This window comes from Paroedura picta, chromosome 8 (genome assembly GCF_049243985.1).
Source record: "Paroedura picta isolate Pp20150507F chromosome 8, Ppicta_v3.0, whole genome shotgun sequence".
NCBI classification, from domain to species: domain Eukaryota; kingdom Metazoa; phylum Chordata; class Lepidosauria; order Squamata; family Gekkonidae; genus Paroedura; species Paroedura picta.
In genome coordinates this window covers 16,507,014-16,525,734 of record NC_135376.1, presented here as the reverse complement: position 1 = coordinate 16,525,734, position 18,721 = coordinate 16,507,014, and the positions used below count along the sequence as shown (strand labels likewise).

Genomic DNA, 18,721 nt, shown 5'->3' with positions numbered 1-18,721 from the left:
TTTCCTAATGTAGAGCTGGTAGCCCTCAGGTACACTGGCCCTCAACTGTATAGGGTTTTTAAGATCAATGTCAACACCTTGAATTGGGCTGGGTAAGCAAAATGGGAGCTAGTGTAGATGGAACAAGACTGGAGTCATATGGGTCTCATGATCCACTTCAATTAACATGTTTAATTCTGTTTTAACACATTGTTTTTATATTGTTATCTGTCATGAGTCCTTAAGTGATTGAGAGAAAGGCAGATTTAGCAATAGATTAAATAAGTAAGATTAGCAAAAATAATTGCACATTTCTAATGGTTTTGGACAGTCTCCCAGAGGATATCAGAAAAGCACATCCTTTAGTGATTTTTAGTAAATGTTATAAAGCAGAGCTTTAGGAGGGAATTTAAAGGAAGTAAAATATATTTCTGCGGCTGTACTTGAGTGTGGTTGTTGTTGTTTTGCAACATCACCCCCTGGGCAATCTAAATCCTGGGGGCTATAGTCCTAATTGGAGGCACCTGACCCCAGGTTCACGGGGAGTTTTGGAACAGAGAAGCTCGTCTCACTTTTTTAGGAGTTTTAAGTGATCTGTAATTGGGTTTTATATAATTTTAGGGGGGGGGGGTGTGTGAAATCTGTGTATGGTTTTAATGATAGCAGCCGGGAGACTGTTGTCAGAGAGGGGAGGCCTAAAAATGGCCAAAATCATACATACATACATACATACATACATACATACATACATACATACATACATACATACTTGATTGATTGATTGATTGATTGATTGATTGATTGATTGATTGATTGATTGACTGAATATACTTTTTAATGCACCTGTTGCTTGATTCACATTTTTGGAAGATGCTTCAAGACCTCATGGATGACATGACAGGGAACACCAGGTAAATCAGGTTTTTCTGATTCAGCTACATCTCTTGACAATATCCACTCAAAGGTTTTTCTTAGGAGGGCAACCTACATTTTAATAGCCTCCTTACACAACAGTCAAAACGAGGAATAACATCTGCTGGGTTGGACCTAGAGTGATCAAATCCTGATTCAGAAATACCTAGAGATCTGAGGTTTATATCTTCAGTAGGTTATAACACCCTGCCCTTTATCTTCCAAAACAGTCATTTTCTCCCAGAGAACTGGAATGGATGTTTTAAAGAAATAAGTGATTTATGTAAACGAAAGATCGGTTATAATTCCAGGAAATGTCCGTCTCCCACTTCAAGGCTGGCAATGCTAGTTGGATCCAGACTCAATTTTCTGCTAATGGAATGAGTGGGAGTAATTTCTACCAGATCCATCATCTTGCTGCAAATTCCTGATTTGCCTCACACATTTCTCAATGCCCCTTGTCACCAGGAATGGTCTTGGAGGGGGATCAGTGGGCTGTGGTGGCTGGGGCAGAAATGTTCTGTCCTACAGATGAAAGTAACTTTTGTGAGCCAAAAACTTAGTCTGGGCACAACCCAAGGCTAGGGACTGTCAATGATTTGCTATAGTTTACAGACCAAACAGCTCAACAACAAGAAACTAGGTATCCAAGCTTTGGATATGGAATGCTTGCGTAAAGAAAAAGGGAACATCACCACTCCTACACACCCTTTTCTTTGAAGATTTAAAAAAAAATCACAGTACAATATAGACAACTCATTCATGATTCAGATTAGTTTCTTTCTGTGTCCGTGCAGTGGCAATGGGGGTTTAAATACTTGCAACTCGAAACGGCATCCTCCACTTGTGACAGCTGTCGTAACAGAACAAAAGTTTGGGTCCCTTGCAAGGTAGGTAGCGGTTGCCTAACAACTCTAAAATGCACTTGGTCTAGTTATAACTCCATCTGATACTGTGAGATTCCAGAAGTGACAGAAATGGGAGACGTTTGGCCTACGAGGACAATAACGACTTCTTTGCGTCTCGCAAAATATTACACAAGGTATCATATTGCATCCCTGGAAAAAAAATCACACAAGCTAGCATGGAGGTGGTGAGCTCCCCTTCACTGGCAATCTTCAAGCAGCAGCTGGGCAGATACTTATCCTGGATTTTTTAGGCTGATCCTTCATTGAGCCAGGGGTTGGCTTAGATGGCCTGTGTGGCCCCTTCCAACTCTAGGATTCTATATTATTTTGAATTCACTGGCATTCTTCAAGCAAAGGTTGGATACACACTTTTCTTGGATGCTTTAGGATGCTTAGGGCTGATCCTGCGTTGAGCAGGGGGTTGGACTAGATTGCCTGTATGGCCCCTTCCAACTCTATGATTCTATGATTCAGTTTTCAGTCTCCTTTGCCATGGCTTTTGGTTGCCACAAAAACACTACTGCTACTTCTACAACACATGTACTAATGTCACCACTACCATTATGACACCTTATTTATTTTAATAGTAATTGTAGTAATGCACTAGTAATTTTATTAGTAGCATTACAGTGTGATCCTATACAGCAGGGGTAGTCAACCTGTGGCCTTCCAAATGTCCATGGACTACAATTACCATGAGCCCCTGCCAGTGTTTGCTGGCAGGGGCTCATGGGAACTGTAGTCCACGGACATCTGGAGGACCACAGGTTGACTACCCCTGCTATACAGCATGATTCCCGAGACTATTGATTTGAACTGACTTATGCTCGTTCTGGATAGGATGGCACTGTTAGTAACCATGATAATATTGACTGCAGTCATGTACAGGTTGCCATAGCAAGAGTATGCAAAGATAAGCTCCCCAATTTGCTAGGCAGGGGGGATGGGTGGGAAATAACCGAACAGGAATCCTTTTCTTCAGGAGAAACAAACAAGAAAAGACGGAAAAACAAACTTACCCGGTTTTTGCAAAACTTGCCCAGTATCGCATCATAGACCTGCTCAGTATCTCCTCTGCTCTGGTATAATTGACTCTTCTCTCTAGAGGCAGTCCAAATACAAACTCTATTTCATAACCATGTGGTACTCCCATCCACTCCGGCCAAGGAAGTTTGGAAGATCTGTGCTCAAAGAAGTATAAGAAGGCAGAGTTTCCCGCCTCCGCGAAATGCTTTATGAACTTGACCACAGGGCATATGAAATTGTAATCTCCGAGGACATCATCCAGGGCGTCCCGATAATTGAAAGGGTTTTGCTCATCTTCCCAGTCTGTATAGTGAAAGTGGATAGATTCCAAGCTGATATCATTCGTTTCTGGAAAGCAGAGCTTCAAACCTGCCCGAAAGTCGGCATCGTTAATCAGGCTGCTGTTGTCTTTGCTGAAGCCGGGAGCTCCGTAGGCAAGGAGAATGGCGCCTTCATCTTTGTTCACTCCCATCAGGACCTGGGTTTGTTTAAAATCCCCATTCTTTAGCAACGTTTCTGGCATCTCAGTAAGAAAGTCACCGTCGACAACCGGAGTAAAGTACAACTCTAAAAGAGTCCTGTGTGTTAAGACAGAAACTTCATTGTCAAGTATATCTTGGGGATGTTTGCTTTGAAGACAGTGAATGATCTCCGTTTCATTGCTACCTGTACACTGGAGGAGGTGAGCTAGAGCTCGCGTTCTTCTCCTTGCCTCGGAAGGCGGAAGTGCACCCCAAGGAGCATTTCCAGAACCACTTTGCATGATTGCCCGAGTGAAGAGAGGGTAGCTTTTAGGAGAAAGGAGGTGGTAGCTGACGGCTCCTGATCCAGCACTCTCACCAAATATTGTCACACTCTTTGGATTACCACCAAAAGCTACTATGTTATCCTGGACCCACTGAAGTGCCAACCGTTGATCAAACAACCCGGCATTTCCCGGAGCTTCCTCGCTTCCTGGCAAAGCCAAAAATCCCAGTGCCCCTAACCTGTAGTTCATTGAAACAACAATGACTCTTTCAACCCGGGCCAGAAACTTGCCGTCATAGACAGGCAGAGAGGATGTCCCAGTCTGGAAGCCTCCTCCATAGATCCATACCATCACAGTTGCATTCTTAGGCTTGGGTGAAGGAACCCACAGATTGAGGTAGAGGCAGTCTTCACTGAGGTCTGTGTTTGGGTTCCACATCTCGGATCCTGCAAATCCAGGAAACATGTTGTCTCTGTTCTGATAGCAAGAGTTTGGATACTTGGTGGCATCCCAAACTGTAGTCCATTCTTGCCTAGGCTGTGGCTTTTTGAACCGAAGCGTCCCAATGGGTGGTTCTCCGTAAGGAATCCCAAGGAAGGCTGTTACAGTCCCCCCAAGGACGAGTAAATTCACCCCTTTTACTCTTCCGTTCTTAGTGGCAATCTCTGTGTCATCTTCTGGGACCACCTTCTTGACAAGAATGTAGAGAAGAAGAAAGCATGTGAGAACTCTTGTGTGCCTGCATGCTCCATGAGTGCACACCATGATTCCTGAAGTAAAAACAACAACAGCAACCAAATTATTTTGATGCAGTAATACAAAAAGTGTCTCATTCTGAGAGGGGGAGCCCTTAGCATATACTCTGAAGGGATTGTCAGGAAGCATGTACAAGGGAAACCAAGGGAAACCCATCAGAAATGGTAGTAAGGAACATGAAACCAAGTTGCTCTGTCACCACCACAAAGTGTATCCTGGAATCAGAGGTTTTGTGTGTGTGCTGTCATGACACAGCCAACTTAGGGTGACCTGGTGGGATTTAGATGCATTCAGAGCTAGTTTGCCATTGCCTGCCTCTGCATAGTCACCTCAACTGACCTGGTAGTCTTCCATCCAATTTCTAAATCCGGCTTAGTTTCTGAAATCCTCTGACAAGCCTGGGCTGCCCAGGTAAGGAAGAATCAGGTGCAGACCTTTAAATCTCATGATTGGGGAAGCATGCCAAACCCAGTTGTTCCTACCTGCCTTCCCATTGGGTGTTGTCTTTCTCTACCCTCCTTTTTTTCAGCAATCATTTCTCCAGGTAGACCACAGACACTGGGTAAGGGTCAGCAGGGCTAGGATGTAGGCAGAAGTGGCTGCCATATTTTCCTACTTCAGATGCAGATGCAAAGATCTCCATCAAGTATTAGGTTTAAAAGGACACAGCCCTTCTAGACACAGCCAGAGAATTTCTACCTCAGATCCCCATTTCTGTTCAAACACAGCAACCAAAGGAAGCATCACAAATGTTGTTGAGTTTTTGTGCAGGTTCCTAGGAGTACTTTGGGGTCCCTGTTACCAGAAGGAAATGTGGAGGAGAGAAATATTTTAAATAAATAAAATGTTAAGTTGCTGGTCAAAAGATACATCATGCATATACAACAGATACAACACAAACAAGTGAACCCTGAGCAGAGCATTAAGGTCTTAGGAGTCTAACCTGCTGGAGATTTCCAGCCAAAACAAGCCTGGTTCTCATCTACAAGGGCCAAGGTGTTTTCAGACCTGGCCCCAACCCTCTGAAATGCCCTCCCGATAGAAGTTTGGGGCCTCTGTTCTCTTCTACAGTTCCACAGGGCCTGCAAAACGATCCTTTTCCATCAGGCATTTGATAGAGGTAAGCCCGGGTAGGCCTTTATCTTCTCCTAGCTCCCTGACCTCTTACTAATGATCTCAGATGTTTCACCTCTTTTAGCCAATCACTGGGTAAGTTGCTGTCACAACCACAGTAGTGTACTCCAAGAATCCCAGGCATTGGGATACAATTTAAGTTAGTCTTTATTGAAGAAACAGGAAGCAGGCAATTATTGTTGAAGACAATATGACACAAGGCCAGGGTAGTTATACTTATGAACCCACGCCCTCCCAATAAGTAGATTTGGGGCGTGAATATTCTTTCCCACATTCTGTTCATTTGATCAGTTATCATGTGAAAACAGGATACCGTATGTCTGGGTAACATGAGGGTGTTGAAGAACTAGCGGGATAATTTTGCATACCATTCCAGTACATGAGATAAGGTATTTGCACAGCAAAGATTCCTCTAAAACGCAGAGCTGGAAAAAGCTGGATGCAGGAGCTAGGGAGGGGCAAACCCTAGGAGTACAACTCAAGCCCAGGAGGAAACAAACAAATTGACGTGAGTCAGGCATGGCACATGATTGCTGGGTGGGAAGGGGTGCTAATGTTTTTTATTGTATTTGTGTTTTAAATAGGGGTTTTTAATCCGTTGTAAGCCATCCTGAGCCTGCCTTGGTGGTATGGGAAGGGTAAAAAAGTATAAATATAAATTATGCATGCAACAGCAAAAAAGTATAGAACTGAATATGTAAACATATATAAATATATTTAATATGTAAATATATAAAAAGGAAACAAAAGTTAGAAGCAGATCACTGAAAACACACAACTAAAAAGATGCTAAGCCTGTTTAAAAAGACATGCTGTGGTCAGGTGCCTAAAAGAATGCAAGGAAGGTGTCACATGACCTCAAGGGGGGCATTCCAAATGCTAAGGTGACCACCACTGAGAAAGCTCATTTCTGAAGTTATGGAAATAGACAACAGGGCTTGAGAAGAGATCTTAACTAGCAAACTGGATGGTACAAGAGTAGATGGCCTTGGTACTCCAGGCCTTCAGGACTTTATAACCTATGTTCAGAAACAGGGAACCAAGGTGGATCTTTTAGCATGGAGGCACTACAAAGAACAGTGGGAAGAATAATACTGGGTTCAGACTGAAGACTTATGACTGTGATTGAGATGGATGTTTAATGGTTAATATTTCGTCACAGATGCGGGTTTCACATTGGATGGAGCCTGTTGGCAGGGATTCTTGTGGGTGATCGGACTCCCTGGAGGTGGCATGTAAACGAGCACGGCTTACCCTGTTGGGAGGCCAAGGGCTCATTGCCAGGCGGCCTGGGGGGCAGCCAAAGCAGATGGGTACCTGGTGGCTCCCCCCACATAGGTTGCTGTCAGAAGGGAAAAAAAGCCTTTTCTGACACACATGAAATGTACTCTTGCTACAGAATAAGACTATAGCTGAGGATTTCTCTTGACCACCCAGCAAAACTTTAGAACTTGTTTTTAGACAAGAGATCATTGTATAGTATATAAAGTGAGGAAATCCCCTGTGGGTCAGAACACATTTGATCTGTTCTTCATGTGCAGTTAGATATGTATTGTTTTTACTTTGCTTTTAATATATCATTGGTGCACTTTAATAAATAATTGTAATACTTTTTAACATGGTTTTACCATTGTTTTCCAGCTCAACTTGAGAGTTCCGCACCTTTAAGACCAACAGGGTTTTATGCGAGGTATAAGCTTTTGTGTGTATCTGAAGAAGTGTGCTTGCAAACAAAAGCTTATGCCTTGAATAAAGGTCTTAACGGCGCTCCTGGTCTCAAACTTTGTTCCAGTGTAATGCATGCTTAATGCTGATTTACCAGTGCGCAAGGTAAAGGTAAAGGTATCCCCTGTGCAAGCACCGAGTCATGTCTGACCCTTGGGGTGACGCCCTCTAGTGTTCTCATGGCAGACTCAATACGGGGTAGTTTGCCAGTTCCTTCCCCAGTCATTACCGTTTACCCCCCAGCGAGCTGGGTACCAGTGCGCAAACACCCTAAGAAATGTGTAAACTTGATAGGGGGAGTTCACTGTGAAGAAACAGAAGATGGTACACTGATACACATGGGTTCAATCTGCGCAAGTGAGAGACAAGAGCAAAGTGGTGATGTGGGTCACAACAGCAAAGAAGAGATTAGAAATCATCCCAAATCCTCACAGCGACTGCTTGAAACAGCCCATTTCAGGTTTCTGAGTAGTACTTCTAAGCCTTAAAAGGAGCAAAGTTAATTTCTGTGGAAAATACAGCTGTGCCTCTCATTTAAGGCCATTTTGCTTATTGCCTGCTTAGAGTTAAAATCTGAGGGGAGAAAATAGGAACATTTTTGCTTGAAGTGCTTCCTAAGTATGCGAGCGCATCAAAGGAACAGAAGGAGAGAGGGGAGATTATCAGAGACAATATTTCGCAGATTCAGTCGAAAGCAAAAGCAAATTTTAAAAAACCGTAGCGTACGGGCTGTGTATGGAGGGAAGAAAGAGATTTAAAGTCATAGTACATGTTATGAAAAGTCTCGTGGGGTGATACATAAAGAAGTGCAGAGCATTATCTCTTGTTAATCTAGCCATAAACTTTACCTATCTGAGATCTTGCTGGGACTTGTACATCTGTGAACGTCTGGCTGCCAGGTGTTTGGCGATAACAAAAAGTTGGCTCTACATTGTGAAGGGTCTCTGCCACAAGTTAGGAAACCAACCACTTTCATGGCTCCTCCTCCTCCACTCACAAGCATAAATGAGTTCTCTTATGGTTTCTGTGCCTGGGAGGGGGTGGAGCCTGCATTAAACCACTTCCTGTCTCTCACCCCTCAGTCCTCCTTGAGCCTGTCCATTAATGTGAGCAGTGATGTCACTTCCAGTGACATGTCACTTCCAGGGAGCATGGGAAGGAGGTGTATCCAGCTGACTCCACTTCCAGGGCTCCTTGAAGCCTGAAAAATGGTTTTAGAGTCAGAAGGTTGAAAGGCTGGTGTAGACGCTCACGACAGCTGCTAGACATAAAAGCTGCCCTCCATCTTGCCATATCTTCTCACAGTCCATAGCTGGGCTTTCTTCCACCTGCCAACCACATACAGGGAGCACTTTCCAAAACTCAGTTGCAAAGTGATTCACAACCCCCCCCCCAAAAAAAAGAGACTAGTGTAAATGGGGCATTTTTATGAATAACTCCACTACAATAGCATACTTGGTTTAACAAGCAAGGCCTCTCTTGGTGATATATCATTTTCCAAGTATGGATTGTGCCCTTATTTCTGGATCTTATTTAATTAAGTTTCCAAATCTTATTTTTCCCCAACAGAGACCCAAAGTAGCTCTCCAAAATGTAATTTAAATGACCAAACTGTGGGAAGAAAGTAATCTAAAATACATCCTGGCCTGGTGCTGGTTGAGTGGGCCAGGGGTCAGTCAAGGCTACAGGCTGTGTGGGAGCCCTAGGCTAAGAGACAAGAGCAGAGAGACCTTTGGCTGTCGCCCTGCAGCTTTTGTCAAAAAACTTTACATCTCTGGTCACACCCAAATTGAAATGCCTGCAAGCAGGAAAGGGAAAAAAAACAAGCTCAGTGGAGAGGATACGGAGCTGACAGAGATGTTCCCAGGAATTCCCTTCCATTGCTAATTCTTTTAAAATCTGTGGGAAACAGATTGACAGGTGCTAGTTGACAGACTAGCAATTGAAAGCTGAGGGGGAACTGGCAGTGAGAGACGGAGAAAGTAACAGAGGTTTTGATGTGGAAGCCCTCTTTCTGGACATCTTCATTGTCTGGGGAGCGCAAGAATCACTTCCAGGAAACCAACCAGGGCTGTTTCTGCACTTACTTCGTTTGTTTTTTTTTCCGTTGTGGATCCTGCTGAATTCAGATCGATTTGGACTTGGGTCTTCCTCTATCTACCCCCTCCCCCAATTGAAACAGAAAGTGTTCTGCACTTGATTGGGGAAGCTCAGTGGGGAGGGGAGCCAAATGTAGAAGGAGTCTGTTTCTTTTCTTGAACGGGGGAGGGGGGGCAGAGATTGGAGATAGCAGAGGAGTGGAAAATAAGGCAAGTCTCTGCTGAGAGAAGTTAGCGCTTCTGGAGCACAATCACTTTAAGAAAAGCCTTGCAACTGGGAACCAGGAACCACAAAGTCTTTGAACTGAAACCCTGGCCAATCATGGAAGTCTGCTTTGCTATGAGGCATGTAAAAGGGTGTTTATTCATGCAAAGCAGGAATCTGCACACTTCCTGATATTTTTCAAATATCAAGGGTTATATCCACTTCTGGATATAGTGGGGGGAATGGTACGGTCACTCCAGATTAATCATGCATGTTGCAGAGGGAAAATTTAAAGTGCCCCAAATCAAAATGGAAATCAAATTCAGTGTAGACTGTAGGGAATTATTTGGACTGGGTGTGTTTAAAAAGCCCCATGCACACCACACCCAGGATTCATTTCTGCATTTGTATGTCACCTGAATCTACAGTTAAGACTCACTATGGCTAATTTTGAGTTCCCTTCATAATTAACTTGGGTTATTTAGGGTACCTCCAGTCTGGAGGAGTTGTCTCTCAAAAACTTAAATTCACCAGATCTGGAGGGTCTTTTAAGGTCCTATTGGACTTGAATCTGTTTACTGCAGACCATCACAGATACCTTCTCATGCTGCGATTGGCATCTAATCCTAGTTCCCTATTCTGAGTTGAGCTACCCTAAGTAACCCTAGTTAGGTAAAGGTAAAGATATCCCCTGTGCAAGCACCGAGTCATTTCTGACCCTTGGGGTGACGCCCTCTAGTGTTTTCATGGCAGACCAATAAGGGGTGGTTTGCCAGTGCCTTCCCCAGTCATTACCGTTTAACCCCCCCAGCAAGCTGGGTACTCATTTTACCGACCTCGGAAGGATGGAAGGCTGAGTCAACCTTGAGCCGGCTGCTAGGATTGAACTCCCAGCCTCACGGACAGACAGCTTCAGCTAGCATGTCTGCTGCCTTACCACTCTGCGCCACAAGAGGCTCTAAGTAGCCCTAGTTACTGCTTGTTTAATAGAGCCATGGCTTTGAGTAATATCCTAACTGGGCCAATATGTAAACCAATTAGTTGGCTGGAGAGACAAATCAACATATTTATATGAAATGTTGAGAAGGCAACGACTTCCTGTTGGAATGTACCCTATTCAAAGTGTGCATGATTCAAAAGGCTATGAAGAATAGCCTACAGGGGACATTGGAGGAGATGTGCATTTAGCATATTTAGATCAGGTGCCATTTGAAATTTTTCAAATAATTTCCTTCTGTGCCCTGATTGGCTCAATTGGAGACCTCCTGCTCCTTTGACCTCACTTCCTCCCTGATTGCTTCCAGATAAAGAACAACAGTTAATAGTGAGGCTGCTAGGATGCTCTCTCTCTCTCTCTCTCTCTCTCTCTATGCAAAGTTGTTTGAATTTTCAGTAAAGCTTTACATTCTTTAAGCAGTCCATCCTTTGCATATTCAAACTCTGCTAACACTTAGATGTTCCCTCTAAATGCTGAGAGCCTAGATGTGCAGTGAACATTGCATTCTAAATTTCTTTACCTGCATTCATTTGCACAATTAGATTATACATACAGCAAAATGAAAATAAGACATTTCAATCAGCAGCTAAAACAAAAATAAATTATCCCTCATTACCTGAGGGGAAAGGACTCTGGAATCATACAACTAGCTGTTATAGCACTTCAGAATACTGCCCAATATTACAAAATAATAATAATAATAATAATAACACAAGCAATAATAGGTATAATCCTGCCAATAGTAATCTCTGTTCAAACCTATTGAGTTCATTGAGAGTTACCAAGAGTACCATCCCAAGTGGGGCTACACCCTTTTAAATCCATTGAAGTCCATGAGATTCGAAGGGTATAACTCTGCTTTGGCCTAAAAGGGGCCCCTGGACTCCAACTTTGTTCTCGTGTTCTAGACCAACTTGGCTACCCACCTGAATCTATCTTGGGTTGCACTGTTAGGTGTGTGCTGAATTCTGCAGCAGAAATCAGTTGATGCACTCACTGCCTTTTGGCCCCGACTTTTCCTTTCCAAACAAATGATAACAACCCCCCTTACCATCACCACAAAAACGCAGAACTTTTCATGCACTACGTATGCTACAAAAGAGTAAAAGTATTTGTGGTCCCTGAGAGAAGAGATCAAGAAGCGCTGTCAAATGTGCCTTAAAGGATGCAGAATGGAGGAAAAACAATGGGTTGGTGGACATTTCAATTCACCTTTCCAGGATATCTTCATGACTATCTTATATATTCAGAATTAAATCTGGGTTTGTTCCCAAGGAACAATGCCTAAGTCTGCACCCCAGAAAGCATTCTACCACACTGCTATATACAATTTACTTCTACCAATTTCAGCATGATGTAGGCGTACATAACTTTGCACTGGCTGAAAGCCAATGTCAGCTTTTAAATAGGTATGCTGAAACTATCTACCATATTAAGCACATCAGAATTGTCCATATAATGGCTTGTGCATTGATTCCTGCCCCCCCTCCCCCAAAAAAGGTTAAGGGTTAAAACTATGTACACGCAAAAGTTAAGCGTTCTTTCGTCACCAATCAAAGCTCTCACAAAGAAATCTGAAGTTACCTTTCAGTGTTGCCAAAAGCCAGCCTTCAGCTGAAAAGTTTGACTGCAGTTGTGTAGAATTCTTTTTTTCTTTTTCTTTTTTTAAGAATCTTGTACCCAAAACAACTCAGGTAACATAAAACAGATTGAACCAAGTAAAATTAACTTGAGGACACTCGGTGTAAAAAGAGGTCAGGAGATTGCTGCAGGCTGTCGTTCTGAGCCAAATGCAGACACGTTCTTAGCTGCATTTACATATTTTTTTTCTTTTTTTAAAAAAACACCCCCCGAAAAAAGTTTATTCCATTAGTCTTAGCCCGTGAAAGTTAAACAGAACGAACTTCGGCATTCTCATTCAGCAAAGCGAGACAATTCATTTTGGTGATTGTTTCCTCTCCTTGCAAATCTTTAGCCAACCAAGAAATCTATACAGAAGGCTATGTAATCTCTGTTTAAATACAGAAGATGGTTGAATTAATAAAAGATTTTTGGGGTGGGGGGAAGGGTGGGTAGTTCAGTTTAATTTACTTAGCCCAGGATCCGTTGAATAATACGATGGTTCGATACACATGCCTGCTTATTTGCTCCATCCGTTCCATTTGCAGAATAGACTCTGTATTCCCGGCAGAGCAACAAATGGACAGAGCAGAACGCTACAGAAGAGCACAATTCCCATACAAAGCGAGCCGAACTGTAGCTCACACTGATAGAGATGAACGTAAATAAAGAATCTCTTACCCTGATTCGTATTACAGAGATGCCCAAGTGGTGCTTTTTTTTTTATTTTAAAGAGCCAAGATCTTTAGTACTTCAGCAAAAGGCAGTGAGTGTTCAGCCGCTTCCTTAAAGCTCACAAATTGGACCGTGCTGACATTATAATCAACTGTTTGAAACAAAGCTCGCGAGAGCAGGCAGCAGCAATTTGATCTGAAGGCAGGCAGTCTTTATAGCTGACATCTGCTCTCAGGATAATGCCATAGTTGTTGAAAGGCTTGGGAGCAAGTGGGAGAGCTGAGCATTCCAACTTTTGAGGGATTTACTGGGGGGGTGGGGAGGGGAGATAAATGATTTGGAAGGCAGGGAGGACACACTTAATGAAGAAGGACTGTCAAAGATATTAACGAAAACCCATGCAGCTTTTTAAATGAAAAAGGTGCTTTCTTGCAAAGAAAATGCAGAAGTCTTGATGTTCTATAATAGATGAAGGGTTGGTTTTTATACACCACTTTTCACTACCTGAAGGAGTCTCAAAGTGGCTTACAATCACCTTCCCTTCCTCTCCCCACAACAGACATCCTGTGAGGTGAGTGGGTTGAAAGAGCATTGACAGGACTGCTCTGTGAGAAGAGCACCACCAGGGCTGTGACTAGCCTAAGGTCACCCAGCTGGCTGCATGTGGAGAAACAGGGAATCAAACCCAGTTTGCCAGATTAGAAACCACCATTCTTTACCACTACATCAAGCTGTTCTAGAATATTCACAGACAGGGCTAGAGAAATGTTTCAGCTGTAGTGTTGATCTTCAGCTGTTGAGTTTAGCACCCAAAACTGGGTTACGGTCCAAATTAATCCTACATGGTACTGAAAAGAGTTTGGGCCTAGAATCGTGGAGACTTGGGATCAGGTCCTCACACCGTCATGAAGCTTGCAGCAAGATCTTGGGCCAGACTCTCAGCCTAACCTTCCTCATAGGGTTGTTGTGAAGATAAAAATGGAGAAGGGAGAGGGCCATGTGCCATGTCATCCTGAGTTCCTTGAAAAAGGGTGAGATAAAAATGCACTGACCCCAAAAAAAGAAAAATTAAGAAAGTTGTGAAACTCAGGTAGGTTGTGCCTAGGGTTGATAAGTCCCCCCAGTCCACTGGTGATGAATGAAAAGGTAGGGTTGTCAGACCAAGGCTGAAAAACTCCTGGAGATTTAGAGAGAGACTGAGGAGGAAAGGGACCTCAGTGGGATACAATCCCATACATACTACCCTTCAAAGCATCCATTTTCTCCAGTGAAACTGATATCTGTACTCTGGAGAACTGTAATTCTGGGGGATCCCCAGGTTCTCTGTTGTACTGTGAACACTGATACCGTAGTGGCTGCATACCAAAACAGGACATTACAGAAATCTAAGATCATATACTTACAGTGCTATTCTAAACAGAATTAGACCCTTCTTACTCCCTTGAAAACAGTGGACTCGGAAGAGGACAAATCTGTTTAGGAGTGAGACATACAGACCATTTCTGCATGGATGCAGACAACATGCGTCACCTCCTACTTGTAAAAGAGCAATTGTAAATCACCCGCTTGGCCACTTCCTGACAGGAGACTCCTCCTGCATTATCCTGCCTTCTCATCATGGCTTTTCCCTTCCTGATGAGGTAGCAGAAATGTCAGAAGCATGGACAACCTGCAGGTTTCCCCCCACTTCTTGGGTTGTCAATCAACGTAAGACAGGAATCCCCCCTCCGAGGTGGTTTTGGAGACTCAAACATCTGTCCTCCTCCCCCGATTCCTGAATTTTTTTTAAAAGGAAACTTCTGCATTGCTATGGGGACCCACCAGAGATTTGACTTCTCTGCCATTGTTTCTTCATTGTTGTAGTACATTCACTGCTTGTACCTATTTAATGGCTATTAATTAACTCTAATGTGGACCTGTTGCTGACATTTCTTGCATTTTTCTCTAATCTTCTTGGGTAGCAAATGTCCTTGGTATATTTCTTTGGTACAGATTTCTTGCTTCCACATACAGTACAATCCTAAACAGAGTTATATCTTTCTGAACCCACTGGCTTCAATGGACTTCAGTGGGTGTACTTCTGGTTAGAACTGCCCCACAAAAGTGTTACCCTGTTATTTATCTTGCATGAAAACATGCTCAGGTGGTGAGGATACAAAGTACTTCAATGGGGAAGTGGAAATTCTGGTTGGACTCTGATTTCTTAACTGGGGTGGGGTGACCTAGAGTGCATCCAGTTGTTCATAATTGTATTGATGAGCCAGCTGTGAAAATGCACTCTAGCTGTTGTATACTGTGTCTTAAACTCCGAACTTATGGAAGACCCACTATTCTGACTATTGGCCCAGCAGCCAATAATAACCGGCTGGTTTCTGAAAAAATCATAAAGCTTCCTTTTTTGGGGGGGGGGAGGCGTTGATTTTTTTAATTTTTTTTAATAAGGAAGAAATGTTGAGATATGCTTTAAAAAATAAAATAAAAGGTGGGGAGTCTCCTAAATTATAGAGAAAATGGATTTGTGTGAGATTCAGGGGCAAGTCTGCCATTTATGGACTGAAGAATAAGGCAGCCAAATTAATAAAAATGCTGACGTTTATTTCTAGGTACATGACTATGTTTACTAAGAGACCCCCGTGGAAGACATTTGTGCGCAGTGTGCACTTTTGGGAGGACCTGTTGTTTCACGCCCTGGGAAACCAATATCCCTCTTTCTCCCTTGATAAATGCTCAAGGGTATGCCACAATTCACATAAAGCAGCAGGTGCAGACAGATGCTACCGGTTCTCCGGGGTCTGTTCACTTCAGGATGCAGGTAAGTGATGGCATCTTTAAATACTTCCGTGCATCATAAAACCCCTGTAAGAAAGCTGTGGGCATCTAGCATGTCAGGAAAATGGCTTCTAGTCTAGCTTTCTCCTTGACGTATCTGTCTGCAGGCAGGAGTCCCCCTCCCCATTTGGAAGATGGTCAAATACACAATTCCCTCACTTGCAGTCTGTACCACTTGATCTTTCTTTAGGCATCATTCAGTTCACAGAGATGCCTTCACTCTCCTAAGCCCCACCTGCATTTAAGCAAGTAGTATGCTGCTTTTCAGCCTTGCAAGTGTCAGAAATGCCCCCTTTTCTGCCATGAATCCATGTATGTTGGAATGTAGCCTGTAGTGTGATGTTTATTTTAGCTGCATGCTTTGATGGTTGTCTTTTCCTTTGTTTATTACCTCAGTCTCTTTGGTAGACCCCCACCATTTGGTTGCCCTTTGACCCCAGCCTTGCATCCATCTCTCTTAATGTTAGCTAGTGGACAGCCCTGTGTCCTTGAAAATGTTCCTCTGAAGCCCCTGTTATCATTCACAGTGAACTGTTATGTCTTTTATGTGACAAAGCCTGTTTCCTGCTTGAGTTTGAAATGAAGGGGAACTTGGTCTGTTTAGCCTGGAGAGGAGATGACTGGGATTTGATAGCCATCTTCAAATATTTAAAAGGCTGCCATATAGAAGATGGAGCAGAGTTGTTTTCTCTTGCCCGGAAGGATGGACCAGAACCAGTGGGATGAAATTTATTCAAAAGAAATTCCGTCTAAACATCCAGAAGAAGTTCCTGACAGTGCGAGTGGTTACTCAGTGGAGCAGGCTTCCTCGGGAGGTGGTGGGTTCTCCATCTTTGGAAATTTTTAAGCAGAGGCTGGATAGCCATCTGACGGAGAGGCTGATTCTGTGAAGGCAAAAGGGTAGCAGGTTACAGTGGATGAGCGATAGGGTTGTGAGTGTCCTGCATAGTGCAAGGGGTTGGACTAGATGACCCATGAGGTCCCTATGATTCTGGTGCAGGGAATCTGATATAAGCCTGCTTTAGCTTTTGTACCTCAGTCTTGGCAACATATTGAACTAGTTTACTTTCATAAGCCCATGAAATCGATCTTGGTCCCAAGTCCAGCTTCATTATTGTGCCAATCTTCCAGAACCTCACAACAATATGACCTGTACATTACATTCCCCAGCCTCCAGGAAGACAGTCATAGAATTTGTCCCTTGTGATAAGGAAGATCCATTCTGTGCCTACCACCAGTTCAGCAGGTACAAATGGTACAGTGCTCATTATGGATGCTTGAATCCCCCCCAGTTTGGCTCGTGTTTGTGAACATGGCGTTGTTATTTGCATTAAGCTGTTCAGAGAGGGCTGCCAAGCTCCCAATCGGAGCAGGAGCTCTTCCACCCCCGGGTCCAGTTGTGAAGGCAGGAACAAAATTAAAAATAAGACTTGGTCTATTTATAAGAAGTTCTTATTATATGGCCTAACCTGGATGGCCAAGGCTAGCTTGATCTCATTGAATTTTATAATAAAGCAGAATTGTCCCTGGAAAATACTTGGATGGGAGGTCACCAAGAAAGTCCAGAGTCACTACACAAAGGCAAGGAATGACAAATCACCTCTGTTGGTCTTGGATCCTGAAAATCCTACACGGTCAGTTGCAACCTGATGACACTTTCCATCACCAGAATAATCTAGCATGGGTGGAAAATTACTTTTGATTAGAACTGAATTTTTAGATCAGAGAGTTGGGTGTACTAGGTCCATTACTGGTTCCAGAGGAAGGAGGAACCTCTTTTGGCTTCTCCAGAGGATCCTATTTTATTTATTTATTTATTTATAGAAAAAAAGTGTTGGTCCCTACATGAACAGAAAGGCCACACTGAATGTGGATGCAGTGAAGCGGGTATTACGAGGCATCTTATGCCAGCCCAAACATCTGTTATTTCAATGAGCAAGAAGATGCTAACATGAGTATTGAGAATATGGATCGTTGTGGTGTTATGCTAATACCAGAGATATGAACAATGATTTCAGTGGGCTTCCTGGGATCAAGTCACCTTCCAAAAGTCAAAGAGATTTCCTTCAACAAAGACTTTTATCCATCAAAGGAAAGCTTCCTCCATCATCGTTGTTCTCCGTTGGATAAAGCCTTTCTTCCTTGAAGGAAGACTTCACAGAAGAGATTCCCTGGATCCAATTTAGCTGAAGGGAATCACAAGATCCATCCCAACTGCCTCTTGCTAATGTAACCAGTTATTCCGATCTGCATCTGCAACCTTAAGTAGAAAAGGTGGGGATCATTTAATTTGATTTATGCAAACACTTAATTTACTTTAGCAATGGTTTTCTTGTTAGACCCTTCTTTTCCCCCCCCGAAGAACCTAGTTTGTACAAAATTATGCCACTGCTGTGAACTAGTGAAAAGTTTGTGTTTAAATGCTTTCTTTTTTGCCTGTAGCCGAGTCTTTAACTATTTTTCTTTGCTGCTCTCAATGCATCTTTAGTGCGTTTAAAAACTCTCCAATGAGCAGTTTAACACTTCCACGCTCCCGTGAATGCAAATGACACTGCAGATAACGGTTTACCTGAATAAAGTAGTAAATTTAAATGCTTGGAAAGGGAGATTGGAACCCTCAGTTGGGACTCTGTTGCAATTATTGTTGTGATTATTACTTATTCCTTTGAGCCTGGTAATGCTGAGAATGTTGAAATTCGAGCGTATAGCAACTACAAGTAAGAAATCACCCCCGTGTAGTTTACAGGAAGTGATTCAGGGTCAAGCCAGTTGGGATACAGGAAGACCAGATCTTTCCAGAGTTTCAAAATGGAGAGTACTACCATAAGGGACACCAATTCAGTCCAGGGCCATAGAATGGGTAGTAGAAACGAACCGAACTCTTCTACCAATGTGTGGTTTTGCAGGATCAGAACTGTCCTTTCACCCCATCCCACCCCAACCCTAGGTTGGAGAAGGACTAAGAAGTGCATCAGTGAAATGCCAGGAGTCAAGAGGGGTTGCAGAGTTTGGGCGACATGTTGTTATAACAAAATACTTTCAAGAAAAAAGTTACACCAGCTCAACACATTTTTTTAACGTTACATTGAATATTATTATTTAAAAGAA

General features: G+C 43.1%; 1 protein-coding gene and 1 long non-coding RNA gene across 3 annotated transcripts in view; one reads left to right on the top strand and one right to left on the bottom strand.

Moving 5' to 3' along the window:
- Positions 1–13,026, bottom strand: part of BCHE (butyrylcholinesterase) — a 61,534-nt gene extending 48,508 nt beyond the window's left edge. The window contains exons 1-2 of one of the 2 annotated variants that reach the window (XM_077348504.1): positions 12,791–13,026; positions 2,819–4,343 (exon numbers count right to left, since the gene is read on the bottom strand). In XM_077348504.1, the coding sequence (XP_077204619.1) occupies positions 2,819–4,338 (1,520 nt within the window). In that variant the 5' untranslated portion in view covers positions 4,339–4,343; positions 12,791–13,026. Of the gene's footprint in view, positions 1–2,818; positions 4,344–12,073; positions 12,754–12,790 lie in introns of those variants that run through there. The other variant, XM_077348505.1, reaches the window with a different exon arrangement.
- Positions 1,684–18,281, top strand: LOC143843018 (uncharacterized). The gene is made up of 3 exons (XR_013233430.1): positions 1,684–1,781; positions 15,388–15,596; positions 17,438–18,281. It is a non-coding gene; the product is annotated as an uncharacterized LOC143843018 (long non-coding RNA).
- Positions 18,282–18,721: the final 440 nt, after the last annotated feature.